At 42.1% G+C, this 15757-nt stretch overlaps 1 protein-coding gene across 20 annotated transcripts in view; it reads right to left on the bottom strand.

Moving 5' to 3' along the window:
• EBF3 (EBF transcription factor 3) overlaps window positions 1–15757 on the bottom strand; it is a 201689-nt gene that overhangs the window by 54530 nt on the left and 131402 nt on the right. For 14 of the 20 annotated variants that reach the window (XM_069611467.1, XM_069611461.1, XM_069611451.1 and 11 more), the window contains exons 9-10: window positions 14772–14905; window positions 14163–14289 (exon numbers count right to left, since the gene is read on the bottom strand). In XM_069611467.1, the coding sequence (XP_069467568.1) occupies window positions 14163–14289; window positions 14772–14905 (261 nt within the window). The remainder of the gene's footprint in view (window positions 1–14162; window positions 14290–14771; window positions 14906–15757) is intronic. The other 6 variants (XM_069611452.1, XM_069611463.1, XM_069611457.1 and 3 more) reach the window with 1 other exon arrangement.

Genomic DNA, 15757 nt, shown 5'->3' with positions numbered 1-15757 from the left:
AGACTGGTTGCCACTCTCATGAAATATATTCCAAGTACAGCAGTGCAAGCCAGAGTGTCGATGCCCGGAGGCAAGTACAGGACTGGCAGGGGAACCTGGGACCTGTGAGGCTCTGGAGGTGCACCAGGTGACCAGTCAGCAAACTGAGCATGTTGGGGAACAGAACAAAGGAGGGAAGCAGGAGAGAAGAGAAGGAGGTGAGCAGGGAAGAGGGAGAGAGAAAGAGGAAGAGAAGAGGAAGGTCTCGAGGAGTTTGCGGGACTTGAGGAGGTCCGGCTCAAGACAGAGAGAGGCAGGTAGGCTGTTCAAGAGGGAGGCACCTACAGAGGATTGGGATCTACCCCAAAATCTCTGTTTGGAAAAACTTCTCAACCGCAATGAGTTGGAGGAGGCTGAGTCGAAGGCTCTGGAAGGAAAGTATTTAGGAAGAGAGCGTTGTAGATATAAAGGGCCCTGGACCCAGAAAGCCTTGTGGGCTATGCAGAGGAAATTGAACTTCATCCTTGCAGCCACAGGGAACCAGTGGAGGGATTTCAGCACCAGAGAGATGCAGGCCCTGGGCTTGAGGCCAAGAATAAGTCTGGCAGTTCTGTTCTGGATAGGTTGAAGAGGTTGTAGAGTAGACGTAGGAAGATTGAGATAGAGACTGTTGCAGTAGTCCAGTCTGGAGAGAACCAGGGCTCTCAAGACAGTGAGCCTCTGGGGGAAGGTTAGAAAAGGTAGAATAATACCTCAGAGAAGGTGCAGCTTGTAGTGGGGCTTTTTTGACATGTCCGAGATATGAGATGGGAAGGAGAGAGTAGAGTTGAAGATGGCCCCCAGATGTTTTGCCTCACTGGCTGACCAGAGTGAAAGTGGCAAAGCAGGTGGAGGAGTCCCAATGAAGACAATCTCTGTCTTATTGGCATTAAGGCAAATGTCATTGGCAGCATACCAGGACTGAATTGCAGACAGACAGTCAGGGATGAGCGAGGAGAAGGAAGAGGCCGAGGGTAGCCAGAACGAGAGCTGTGTGTCATCTGCATAACACTGAAAGTTGGAGGTGAAGGCAGAAATCATGTGGGCCAAAGGGGCCATGTAGACATTGAAAAACCAGGGGGATAGATTATACACCACAAGTAGAGAGAGTGATAGCGGAGAGAAAGGACCCAAGTTCTACTTTTGAAGGATGGACAGAGAGAAAGGATACTAGCCACACCAGGGCCGGATCAGTGATGCCCAGGGTATCACAGAGATGGGATATCAGGAGGTTGCGGTTTACTGTACCAAAGGCAGAGGAGAGTTCAAGGAGAATGAAGACAGAGGTAGACATGCCTCTGGATGCTCTAAAGCCAGACTCCTGGTCATGGAGACAACCAACAGATTCAGTGTGGGGGTAAGATGAGAGATAGTCAACTTCTCCAGGAGTTTGCTCAGGAAAGGAGTGATGGAGATTGGGCGATAGTTTGCCGGAATAGTAGTGTTGGCAGAGGGTTATTTGAGCAGAGGGTGCCCAAAAGCATGCTTGAGAGAAGTGGGAAACCTCCAGTGGCAAAAAAAGAGGTTGCAGAGGTCTGCCAAAGCTGGAGCTAGATAGTCAATGTTGTCCTTGATGGTTTTGGAGGGGCAGGGGTCCACCTGTTTGGAAGAAGACTTGTCTAGAGACCTCCTTAGGTGTGACAGGCGAGAGAGAGAAGAGAAGCGGGGACATGGTTGGGGTGGCCAAGGGGGACCCAAGAGATGATGCTGCACAAGTAGGTGCAGAGGTGAGAGAAGACTGGATGCCCTGTATTTTGATGGTGAAGTGTGCAGCAAGGGCACTGCAAAGGGCCTGGGTGGGTGCAATAGAGGATGAGGCTGCAATAGGGTTGATCAGTTCCTTACAGACTTTGAAAAGTTTGGCTGTGTTGTTGGATGCTGAGGCGATGCAGGCTTGAATATGGACTCTTTTCTCGGAACAGGTGCAGAATCGTTATTGCCTTTGTAGAAGACGGCAGGCCAGCTTGTCAAAGGGTGTGCCTGAAGATCCCCATTTCTGTTCCACTGCCCTGCACTTGCATTTAAGGTCAGCAGGTCAGGGTCATACCATGAGTTGCACTTTTTGGCGGGCTTCAGTTGGACCCTCATGACAGGGGAAAGTATGTTGAGTGTATTGGAGATGGAAAGGTGAAAGTTTGAGAGGGCTATATCAGGGTGGGAGTCAGCCACAAGAGTAGGAGGAGGAGAGTAGGTGGAGGCAAAGGCAGCCACTGACACTTTTTTCATGGGTCGGATGACCTTGAAGATAGGAGGTAGTGCAGGGTGTGCCAATGCTAAAGGAGAGCAAAGCTTCAAGTAAGAGGAGAGAATAGAGTGATCAGTCCATGAGAGTGGGGTAGTGAGAGGTATAGAGAGAGGGAGGTCGGTGGAGATAAGAGCATCCAAGGTGTGGCTAGCAGTGTGCGTCGGACCAGGGGGTAGAATGGCAAGAGAGAGCTTAATTTTTAATTCTTAGGTTTGTCAAGTAACCTGGTCACACATATGCATCCCCCAACATAAATAATACATTTGAAGTGCCCGTTGAATAGTGTAACATTCACATATATCACCAGCATGCAAGTAGCCACACTCAACCCACAATGAGACTTCTGAATACATTTAGAAATTAATTTCATTGCAAGCTAGTAAGAAATATGCCTGTCTTAGCCAATAGCATGTGTTAAATCGTGTTATATTTTGTATAAAGTGATACAGAGTCACATAATCACCCATAGAACATAAGCACTATATCATGAAAAATACAATTCCACATTGATCTTATATCAGTTACACAAATGTAACCAGCAGTTAAGTGTGCACTTCAAAGTAAACTTTGCACTACATGTGATGATGAAAAGGTTGAATATGCAGAGATTCTAGCCGAACTGTAATGTGATAATCAATCTTCCAGGTAAAACAAAGGCTCAAAACTATGCTTACCATTGGAAACTGTCCAATTCCCACAGCAAAGGGCAAGAACTAGAATTATTTTAATGCATTGAGTAATGGCCACTGGCCATAGAGCCAATTATTGTGTTTAAATATTAGCTATACTCAAAGCACTATGTTTAATCATTCAGAACAACTTCTTTGTGCTAGCAAAGACATAGAAGCATAGCCTACAAATTCAAATAAAACAGACACATTTCCAAACTTTGATTAGCTTGTGTGTGTGTGTTTTTTTTTTTGTTTAATGAAAGAACTGCAATGCAATTTACTGTGTGCAGCTCTGCTTTTTTTCCCCCACTGAATTTTATGCTCAAGGGAGTCCCCTATATACCAACCAACGTGGTCGTTGCAATTTGTGACATTTGTTTTAAGAAACTAGTTCAAAATTGAGGGTACATTGCACTTTCAAATTGGAGCATGTATTGAATACAACCAAGATGACCTCTTTGTCCTTTTATCGAAGATAAATTATTGTCTGCTCAAGAATGCATGTTGTCAAGCGTGGTGCAGTGCAGTCGATGCCTTCACCTTGACTTGCAAACTTTGTGATCTATCAATTTGCTCCACAGACCGGCATGTTACTTATCCAGGCTAGCACAACCAACCGTGATACAAAGAACGGGCTTTGGTCACAGCCACTTGAAAAAAAATAAAGCACCCACTGATGATAGATAAATGTGTCTTGTTTGCACCAGCCAAAAATCGCTTGACTTGTACTAATAACAAAAAGGCCATGTTGGTCACCATGGGTCTAAAGACGAAGCACCCTGTCAGTAGCTGGGTCGGGAAATTAGCAAATAATGTGCCTTTCCCTTGATAAATGTCTGACAGTTCTCGCTCACCAATCATTTTTAACATTTTGATGCATGCCTATGATCCCGCCGGAGGAACAGAAAAGTTTACTGGCCCTCAATTTTCAGATGATAAATGGAACACTCTAAATGTGTGATTTCTATATGAGGTATAGTTCATTTTAAGCAATTCCGGTAAATGGGTGTCACTGATTAGGACAAATGGTCTTCTTGTGCAATACCACAAATGCTATGTCTCATTTCTCTGGCCTCCTTGGAGACACAGAGCTAGAGTGGCAACAGTGATCCAGCAAAACCTGATTGAACCATTGACTTAAAATTTAAAAAAAAACATTCTGTACTTTGAGGTTTCAAAACCTATAGTTATTTTGTACCAAGTTGAAACTGTTAAGACCATGTTTTATAGTTATTCCCTTGGATTTTCCTGAGGCCAAATCGATATTTCGTATCAGAAAGGACAGGGTTCATACTTCCCTTCACATTTCAATACATGTTTTATTGTTTTGACAACGGTATGTGCCTAGTCATACTTTCTGCAATGTACTGCAAATTTTGGAAATATTAACTGAGTTACAGTGGAAGCACTGTGTTCTAGTGGCGGCTATATCAGCACACTGATAAATGGGGCACTGAGCTCCAGTTGCAACCCTGGTGCCCATGGAAGTTGGCGCTGTCCTTATCACAGACAGGAGGAATCTCACTATGTTTATTTTTATTTGCCAGTGGTTTTCAAAAGGTTATGCCACGGCCACCTCCTAAACTGTCTTACTTCATTGGTGAGTCTGCCTAGCTTTTCCTTGAATCCTTTTCCTTTATGAGTAGCAGTGTAAAGGGCTTAATCTAGAATTCCTACCACAGTTTTCCAGGTGCATTGTGGTATACGAAAAAGGATACCATTATTTTCTTTTTTATGTAGAATGTTTGAAGACCAATGAGGGATGCTGATGACTTCATTATTTAACCAGAAGACAAAAAGGGGCTGCTTTACGAAGCGTTTTTCAATGGTATTTTGTAAATCAGGGCCAGAATATTCTGGCCAATTGGCAGTCCAGCTTTAAGTTCTAAGAAGACACAGACGCCAACCTTCCGGCTATTTTACACAAAGGATACATATTAGAATGACATACAAAACTCTCTTGTTTTACTTGGCTGCTCTCTTGGCTGCTTTTGGCACACTTGATCCCCTGCCAGAGTGTGCTTTCTGTAGAAAGTCAAGGGTAAATGTTTTCCTAGGATTTGTTTACATGAATGACCCAAATCATGTGTGGAATAAAGCAGAGGTCTGATATGTTCCTAAATGTGAAACCCTTTACAATTTGACCTACTCACTTGGAGTTCACGGCAGTAGTTACCATAAAATAGGGATGTGCACCCATGAAGGTTTCAATGTTGACAGCGGTGCATGACCCAAAGTGAAACGATCTTCTCAAAAATCAAAGACTGGGCTCTGGAAAATGTGCTTTGTCTTTTCAGCACAAAGACTGATAACTAATCAAGTCTAAATACTGGCTAAAAATATAGATTCATGAAATGACCCTATATATTTAAGACTGTAGTATATACCTATAAGAAAGTACCTATTTTAGGGATTACCTGTGATATGGGTCCTCTCTGTGGGTGTAGAATTCAGTCCATGGATTTAAAACTGCACATATTTTGCCATTGCTGAGAAAAAACATTGGCTGTCTGTCAGACCTTCAAAAACAAGGATATTATCAAAAGCCGATGAACTGCATGTTGTGGTGTACCCTTACTTCCCCAAAGGTACACACTTTGGTTTTACAGTTTACTTCGGGGGATAGCAATTTCCCGTTTAGGTTCTCATCCATTAGGACAATGCCCATTCAAAGATATGATCTGAAACATGCTGCTTATAATTTGCAGACTTTTGGGATGTCAACTTTAAAGTTGTATTTATGCATGTATTGTTAATTTGTATAGTGCCAGCTGCACAACAAGTTAGATTGTGACACTCCAAGACAGCCAGGGGGAGAAACGACAGGAAGGGAAATGAAAGAAACCGATCATTCACAGGTCTTGGTATATTCCAATCAGCATAGGCACATATCAGGAAGGGGGCAAGATAGTTCCAGGGAAAAACAAATGTTGTAATAAAGAACAAGGTGGTAAGAGTTCATTCGAGACCAAGGCATTCATTCACAATGCTGCATGAAACCGTTTTATGAAATAAGGGATCCAGGCAGAAAGGTGGCATGATATCAAAGGCATGTGGCAAATAATATGTATTCCCTGCAGGTAGTATTGTAGAGCAAAAGAACCATCTGTCCAATAGAGAGAGTCATATTGCTGGAAATGTTTGCTTAAATAGGAGAGTTTTGAGAGATTTTACTTAAAAGTTGAGAACTTGGTTTTCACAGGTAGTATAGCTCAGTGGCAACGCGCTCGTCTTGGAAGCAAGATGACGAAGAGCAAAACAGGTCTGAATCCCGGGTGTCCGCTCTTAGAAAACTCATTGGTATTAAGCGTGTTATAAATAAACAATTATAATTATAAAGTCAGGCGGAAGTGTGCTCCACAGCCAGGCACCTGTGGAGGAAATGGATCATTTCCCCAGGTACTTCTCCTGAAGCTGGGCATAACGTTTGGCAACAGAGAATCTTTGCGCCCATACATGGTGGTACTTTTGAAGAGATTGACCAGTTACTCTGTTGTCCATCCCTAGGGAGTCTGGTAGATGAGGTAGAGAGTCTTGACCTTGATTTTTTTTTTCTTGTGGGCAGGGAAAGGGCATCTGGGAAGGATGGCTATGACCACATATGTTCTAGTTGAGAATGAGCCAGGCAGCTTTCTTTTGATAGATGCAAAATGTGAAAGAGATATTTTTGGAGGCCCATCTACAAGCTGTTACTGAATTTAAGTCTAGCCAGTACCATAGCGTATTGCCCTCTGTTTTGTGGTCTATGTTTAGGAATGGCAAGATTCACTTCAACGGGAACAGTTGGGAATGGCAAGCTTTGGACAGCTTACGGCTCTGGCTACCAAAGGTCAGTGTGAAAGACTCTTGATACAACCTACTTATGACGTTGATGGTGCTAGGTGCCCCATTTGAGTTTTCAATGGTTTACAAAATACAATAACTTATCATAACAGTGTATGATATGATATGCAATGATATGATATGATGTGATATGATATGGCATTTATAACGTGCCTATACCCAAGTGTTTCAACCTTTTCATTGCATGATGACACCCATATATAGTTATAACTTGTTCACCACTGGGAAGCGTTCAGACCTGCAACTCTACTTGATGTTGGTGTATGCATCAGTGGTTGTCCAGAGCGACTAACTGAACATTTAAAGACTAAACCTATGGTCCTAACACTGAACAATAGTTTGTATAATGTTCCTTTTTCAAATGGATGGAGCTCTCTCTTCCTCTCCTTCATCCACACAACTTCATATGGATCCTAATCAAATAAAATTCCATATGATGCACAAATGTATCACAGTTTACTCATAGAGTCCACAAATGCATCTCACCTTTCTTCCCTGTATAAAAGGTTGGTATTTAGCGCTTGTGCACATTTCACTTTTATAGGTGTGTGTGTATATTTGCACAACAACGCTTTGGTGTAAAGCGCTTTATAAATCAATAAATACAAATAAATACAAATACAAAACATACAAACTTACATGGCACCCTCCTGAGATCAATCAGATAGTTTCAACCTATTAGCCTGGCACTCTAAGCACAGTTGTAACAACTCATCTGAACCAGATGGGACATGTAGTTCCCAAATGCCGACCATTTGGACATTTAAAACATAAACGCCATTGTGAACTTGGACCCAAAGACTGACCAGAGAAAAAGCTTCACAGGATAAAATAGAGATGTAAACCAACTGGGTCCACCTGCCACCACATGAAAGACAAAACCTATTTCATTTAAATCAAGGACACCTGGGAGTTCGGATTCAGTTAGGTCAGTCTCCTCAACATAGTCCCCCTCAGAACTAAGATTCTGTCACCACACCACAATCATCATGAAATCGAAAACAACACTGTAAAACACCTCAACCCTACGAATAGTAACTCTACCAGTCCAGTGTAACCTTAATATCCAATATCACAACTCCTCAAGAGTACCCAACCAATCTCCCTTACCCAACTAATCGAGACACCTACTAATCTACTAGCACGATTGCGCTACACGTACAGCCCAGCACCACACACAGCAGTTTTATGCCTCAAAGCTCCACCTCCACCAAATTAACACAGACAAGGCCATTCAGAACGCCCTGTATTACTGCTTCCATGTTATTTCCGAAATGAACTCACCAAAAAGACAGGCATTGCACCCACTTCTTCCATTATCCCATCAAAGGACTCAGAAAAGTGTGTTTCCAGAACCAGGTATCATGACTACTCTGAAGAGGCTGAGGTGTGCTGTATAAGACCATTTTACATTTCATACAAACCTGGAAAGTATGTTATTCATTGGTGCTTAACCAGTTCCTAGGAGAATTCACTAAGAACTTATGTAGAAATGGATGGTGAATAGAGAAATACAGAGTTCAGTTATGATTTTCATACACCCCGCTGACAGCCTGCGACATCGTAAAACCATGGCAATTAAATATTAAGTAAGGATGTTTGACATAGCAATGTTAGCAATACTAATGTTGTTCAACTTCTTGAGAACGTTTTCGTGGAAGTGAAATCTGGGAAAATGACAAACTGCATAGTTACTGTATATGTCAATAATACATGTAATGGCATTAAAAGAGGCTCTCTTAAATTTCAGTGTACTCAGTTCTTGCGCTGAATTACATTTTGCCATAATATATTTTACGTAACTAAAACATTGGCAACCGGTTGACAATAGTTAAAACTGTGATTTGTGGTTATTCCACTAAGAATAATGTGCTCTCTGGATACGAGGAATTTGTTTAAAGAGCACTGAACTGTGAGACAGTGCGCCTGATGTACACAAATGTTTTCAAATAGAAAAGTCCCAATGAAAGGTTTTTTGTTTATCAGGCCGAGCATATTGTGCTAGATGTGATGGACTGGAGCTATTGGGCCTGATTTAGAAACATGTTTTCAGTGGGATGTTGTCATTGACTCCCTGATGAATCGCATGTGCATGCACATAGGAGACCTGCAGCTCACTTCCGAAACATGCAAACATCTATGGCTGATGGTGGCAACTGACGACTGAGTGATGTTGTATGCACAGAAACCCTTATATTACATCGCCATCTAATACAATCATACCCATGAAAGTTTAGTAAATTCACAAAAGCGATGCTCTTTTGGACCCGCTGCCACTATCTCAATATCCGGATTTAAAACCAGGACCGGTGTGCTGTAAAATACTCTTGGTGATGTGAGATCCTTCGAAGCATATGGCTGAAAAGGGCGGCCAAAGAAGGGACCTTAGTCACATTATTCAGTGCTTCTATGTTGGAAACACAACTATTATCAATTTTCTTAGTAGATTTTTTTTATTTTTAAAGAGAAGCAATTAAAAAAACTGCTACTTGCAGAAAAGAGTAACACACATGCTGGCGGGTGCATACATTCAGAAATATGCAACCTATATTTTGTCTTGATTTAATTGCATTTCTGTTTTCATATTCCAATTAAAATAATAACAGTGATGTTTTTTGAATGTGTATGTCTCAAGTGCCCCTACCATTAGTTTGAAGAGCTTTGAGTCTCTGAGTCTTTAATTATTAGCTAATGGAAGACTCATAGACAACAAGGCATCTATTAAATACATAATCCATCCATTTATAATGTTTGCACTATTCACTCTTAAATAGAACAAATATCTCATTAATTTATTTTTAGTGGCCCACCAGTTTGTATTGTATTTTACAGTCCAGAAAAGCAATTTGCTATTAACTGGCAATTACATACAGAATGATTGTTAATTCGGGTACTAACTGCTTGCAGTTGAAAATGGTTAACACATTCTAATTTTTGACCTTTCTACAACAGGGGTGAGGTGCGCTGGGAATACAAAAGGCTAGTAGACGAGGGCCGGACATGTCATTTGTGACTCATACTTTTAATTCACCATGCTAATCAACTGAACTGCCAAGTTCTCCCAAGGTAATTGTAACTTTAAAGCAGCCTAAAGCACAAGGAGAGCTGCAAGAGCAGCTCGGAAGAAACCCTGCTATCGTGCTGAGAAAAAATAGTTGTGTGATGTCTGTGGTTAGGTACGTTTGTGTTTGTATGAATGTGTGTGTGTGTGTGTGTGTGTGTGGGGGGGGTGTGTGTCTGTGTCTGTGCGTTTGCGCGTGTGTGTGTTTCTGTCTGTCTGTCCACACATGCACGACTCTGGGTATGTGCTTGTGTCGGTGATTAATAAAATCTGTTTTCGGAAAGAAAATGAGTTCTTTATTACAACTAAATACAGAGCAGTCCGAGTCTTTGTGCAGCACACTACGCTCTTGTTTCATTATGCAGCCGTCTCCTTGCCCTATGGTGGAGCCCATGCTGAGAAGGTTAAATGTTAGCGTGCTATGCCAGACTGCAGGCATGGTGGGGCACTGATGGGAAACAGATGCCCTGGACGTTCTGTCCCTCCCATTAAGGGACCGCATCGTTTTCATACTGTGAAATATAGGGGAGCTGGGTTCCGATTTCAACGAGGAGAATAATTTCCAATGATTATCTCATTGTTCCCATCAATTAAGGAGCCATGTAAATCAGGCAGCAGTTACCAGGCCAGGCAGGGTCCGACCCCACCTCTTCATGCCATCTTTGCTGCCAGATAAAGTATTGAAAACACATTCTTTGCCAACCCTGTTGGTTGTTCACCGCAATAAACCACATCAATGTGGTGACAACATTAATGATCCTCTCTTTCAAACTGTATCCGTTATTTGGGGAGGATTTTGCAGACAGACTTTGCTAATTTCATAATAACAATTCAGCACACACAGATTGTCTTCCTTTCATCGCTTGCAGCAGATGCGAAAGCAGCTCATGTTTTATTTACTGGGCATATCCACATTCTGGCATTGATCCAGGTCCTGTTTGTGACCTAGCCGGGCGCCTAGAATCTTCATTAAGCCATTCATTCATTTGCTTTTGATTGTTTTCTGCAAACCATAATGATAATCACAAATTTGATGCATGCATTAGCATAAATTAAATCCTGAAAGTTACGACTGGCTTGGGGGTTAGTTAGAGTGTCAGCTGAAAACATTAGTTCACATTCAATTCAGATACAAAAGATGGAAATGCCACTAGCACTATGAATAACATTGAAATCGGATGGATCATCTGGGGCCCAACGCAGATCTTGGGCTATTCCTGCTACGGTCTCTCTGCAGGTGGTTCTAATGTGAATATTTTCAGGACAAAGTCTATGAACATTAGTGCCCTTTAGAACGCTCTGCTTGTGTAAAAGGTACAGGGACCACCAGCAGTGATTTCACTGTTGCCAGAATGAACTGTGATGGGAAGCTGCACTCATGTGTTTCTATTTGGTACAAAACAGAGGTACCCTTGCTTTATATTTGGCAGTGCAAGCCTGCTAGGTAAAATGTGGCAATAGTGGTTCAGTTGGCAGCATGGGGGTGTTGTAAGTGAAGAGGGGGGCTGGCAGTGTTGTGGCCATGTCATATTCTGCCATGAAAGGATGTGCATGCTCCATTCTGCATCAGTCTGAGGTGTCCCCCAGTTCAATGAGAGAGTTGGAAGCACTGGATAACCCACTGTGCAGTCCAATACATTCCAATATAGCAGAACATTACCCACAGTGCACAGCCCCTATCTAAAGAGATCAGCTCTACTGAAACCAACGGTGTATAGTGATAGCATCGATTGCAACAGCATCGAATGCAAAAGCATCGGAAAAAATGTATCAAACAATGTATTTTTTTTCATTTTTCTTTTAATGGGGGGTCCCCCCAACCCCTGTTTTTTACCCCTTAACCCCCATTATAATAACAAGAACACCTTTGCCTTAAAAAAATGCATTTCTTTCGATGCTTTTGCATTCAATGCTTTGTATTGATGCTTTGGATTCGATGGAATCACTGGACACCAAACCAACACATGTGGCTAAATACATCTATGGGGTCTGTTGCAAGAGCTGCCAACAGGATGTTCAACTGGCTTTTGAATGTAATGTATTGCTCATCAGAGAGATTGTACCCATTGCCCTGGTATCTAGACCTACGTAGTGGCCCTAACCGCATAATATGTGGCCATTGTTGTTACATTTAAAACTTGTTGGTGCCATCTCCCCCTTCAACAACATGCGTTTTTATGAGTCTGTATGCTCACTCCGAGGTGTATTGAGGTGACCATAACGTAACACGAGATGCAAACATAATTGTCAATGTGATGTTAATGTTCTGGTGGTTTATCTTAAAGAACACATTCACGATGTAATGCACATGTATGCTTAAAGTAATTAACATGCTAATGCATTACTAGGGGGCATGTTTAGGAAAAGTATAGGATCTTCAAGTGTGCTGTTTTAAAATGAAGGAAATAACATTTTTACTTTGGCCAAGAACAAATAGTAATGATATGGGCAATCCTGGACGAGACCTTTTCACTCCTAATACCAGATCCCAACATGAAATAAAGATACATACATTACGTAGGAACTGTCCAGGGGTGTGTGCAAATGTAAACATGAAAAAAGTGCATGGTTTAAAGATGTTGAATGAATCAAAACAATTGGTATCGCTTTGAACATACTGCACACTTTTCACCCGTATTAAGGTTCGTCAGTGCAGTGTAGTCTGAATCTGTGCAGTTGAAACATTGGGGCATATTGAGCAAACATCAGCATAGTTTTGGTGTGTTTAAAAGTGTTGAAAAAACCCTTTTTCCGAAAATGTGAAAGTGGAATTGGCCTTTCCAGGCAAGTCATACACAGCACAGTGCCTCTCGGTAGCCAACAAAACTTTGCTGATGTTTGCTCAACATGCCCCAATGCTCCACCCACAAGGATGTAACCACACTGCACTGATGATCCCTAAAAGGGTGACACGTGCATCCAGGTGTCTGTTGGAAAATGCTCTGCTATATATATATGGGAAAGGAGCAATGAAAGATTAGGATTGTGTTTTGCCCTTCATTGACAAGATGGGTTTCTGAGAAAATACTTAAAGGGCAATCTCAAAGTTCTTTGATGTGTGTCTATATGTTGTAAAGGCGATTGAAGTGAGGGCACCAGAAGTCTCTGTGTAAACTTAATGTAATCCAAGAGCTAAATGCTTTATCTAGCGGCCAAGTTGTGCGCGCGCGTGCGTGCGTGCGTGCGTGTGTGTGTGTGTGTGTGTGTGTGCAGGCAAGATGTTACTATTGTCAAGCCCCAAGTAGCTTGTACAACAAATTCAGCACTATATTTATAACTTCTGGCTGGTTCAAGAGTCATGATGCAAAGCACGAGGAAACATTCAGGGGTGCATGTGCGACATTGCTTGACTTTTTTTTCAAATAAATAAAAATACAAATGCAAAGAAGCCCAGGAGTGGAAGTCAAAGTAGACCACACACTGAGTGTTCAAACATGATTAAATAAATGAAATCATCACTCAATAAAAGTACTTTTTGGATGCTTGACAATGACCGAAAATGCTTTTTAATATAGAGTGGTAGTTTGCTGAAAGTGGATAGGCAGACGAGACAGAAAAGTTATGTGTTTTGCATTGTGAGGACCAGTTTTCTGATGTTTCCTTTCGATTTTGAATTTCATGTAAGATGTATTCTGAAGCTCCCTCACACATTAAAAGCCTTTCATTGTCTGAGGAATATGACTATTTAAACGTCCCAGTTTTGACGTTGACATCACTATTGAGAACGCCTTCAAAAGCACAGCCACACAAAATGGTGAAGTTACAAAAAGAGCATCCATATAAAAAGTGGCAATGACCTGAGTCAGACTGAAACTTGCCCAAACTCGCTGGCATAATTCACTGTACAAAACATGATTGCACTGCCTAGGCTGGCTCTGCCATCAACCTGAAATGGTAAGACAGGTTGTGTGGCCAAGACCGGACAGAGGGCAAGAGATCATTGTAGTCATGCATCTGAAATGCCTGCTTACAAAACCCCTGTCTTAAGCATCTGTTTCACCCTCCCCTCTTTAAGTGTGATGATTTAAACTGTGAAAATGAAGGCGCGTGCACTTGAAAATAGTGAATTGCATGGTCATCAAAACGTATAGACAGTGAAGGTCCATAGATGACATTTAGCCATTTAATAAATGCCCTTTTCACCACCTGGATAACTCAGCCAGAACGGCACAATGAGATACTCTGGTACCGGGGCTATTAGTTATAACACCTAATGATTTTTAATAAGTAATAGCTAAGTGTGTGATTTCCAAAAGCTGTACTCCTACTATTTACACAAAGAATTGTAATATTTCAAGAAAGGTACGAAAAGGTGTGAACTTACCAGTGTAGACAAACCGCCCAGGGGCACCTTTACAAAACTGTTTCGATTTGTAGGAGAGAGTTACTTCCACAACTCCAGGAATGTGCCGCGGTGGGGTCTGAACTCGGATGGCATGAGGTGTTATCAGCTATAAAAATCATACAGTAAACAGACTTAAACCCGAGGTAGCATGACACAAGCCAGATGAATATAATTACGAAATTGACTTCAATTGCTCCATCATCTCGAAAGCCTACTTTCACATACAGGCTAAGGGTCGTACAGTTTGTTAAGGAAAATGCCTGCAAATGATCTCTGGTTTTGGTTTGCAGGAAAAGCCACAGGGCATCATTCATATGAAAATTGCCTCCATATGCCTGCCCAAGCCTGCTTCTAGTAAATGTTAACACTAATTGTTCAATTGTGCTGTGAGAGCTGGTGCTGCAAGGCTTCCACTAAAAAGCCTTAATGCTTCCCTACGTCAAAACATTTCTGCCATGTGAAGCTATACCCAAAATGTCACTTTGACATAAAAGGCCATGATGCCGCACGTCAATCGACCTTTAATGGATTATTACAATCATTTGCGAAAAATTATCTGTTTATAGCCCACAAACCTGGGCATCTTACCTCGCTCCAGACCAACATCGTTCCAAACACAACTTGTAAGCCGTCGAAGAAGTTGTCGCCTATTATGATGACCGTCGCACCGCCTGTGGTCCATCCTTCGCTCGGACTGATGGCTTTTATGCAGGGTGTAGCTGCTTGTGCAAAAGAAAGAAAAGAGAGACTTAGCCTTTCTTCTTTGTCATCAGGCCTAGTTGGCAGTGGTACATCAGGTACAACACAGCAGTAGACTACCATGATTTCTCTTGGAGGCAGTAAGCTTTTAACTGTGGGACTCCAATGCGTTCCTATGTAAATTAGGATGGATGTGCACACCATCAACACGTAAGGGGTTAACAAATGACAAACAAGCACCACCATGTGTATGTGTTTATAGCAAACTGTTCAGTGCTTTGCGCAAGCAGCAGAATGTGAGTGAGCATGAAAATATGGGGCTTGATACAGCAAATTAAGTATGAGGGCAAATATGGCTATTAGAAATGATTAAGCGGCGCATGCATGTAGCATGTCGATTTATCTGCTTTGCTGCAGAGATCTAAGCAGAGTCAATCAAAAGGTTGTTGGGCGAGATGGGAGAGCAAATGCTCTGCATTTCGATTCCTCATAAGCGCCTAATTGGGTTGGGGTTTTTCATCCGCGAACTTTGCCTTTGGTTCAAAACTTAATTTTCCTCTGTCACTCCGTAATTACTACTTTTCACTTTTCATCAAGCAAAAAATCAAAAGCACTATATTAATACTTCTGTCAAAGGTACACATTTTACATCTAATACTGTTTGTCGACATGAATCCCTGCGCCATTTACTTGACCCGCCTTTGTCTCCAGGGTGCTCACATTTGCATGAGTTATTACGATGGCGCATCTCGGATGGCAGCAGCAGAAGCGGCAGCGGAGCCAGCAGTGTGCCAGGCACCCGGGGCTCACAGCAGCCACTAAACTGTGCTGATGCTTGGGCGAAAGGCTGCTCAGGCTCAGAGAGTAGTGCTTTC

This window comes from Ambystoma mexicanum, chromosome 8 (genome assembly GCF_040938575.1).
Source record: "Ambystoma mexicanum isolate Mex_15411 chromosome 8, UKY_AmexF1_1, whole genome shotgun sequence".
NCBI lineage: Eukaryota > Metazoa > Chordata > Amphibia > Caudata > Ambystomatidae > Ambystoma > Ambystoma mexicanum.
Note: the sequence above shows the minus strand (reverse complement) of the source record. Positions and strands in the feature narration are given on the sequence as shown.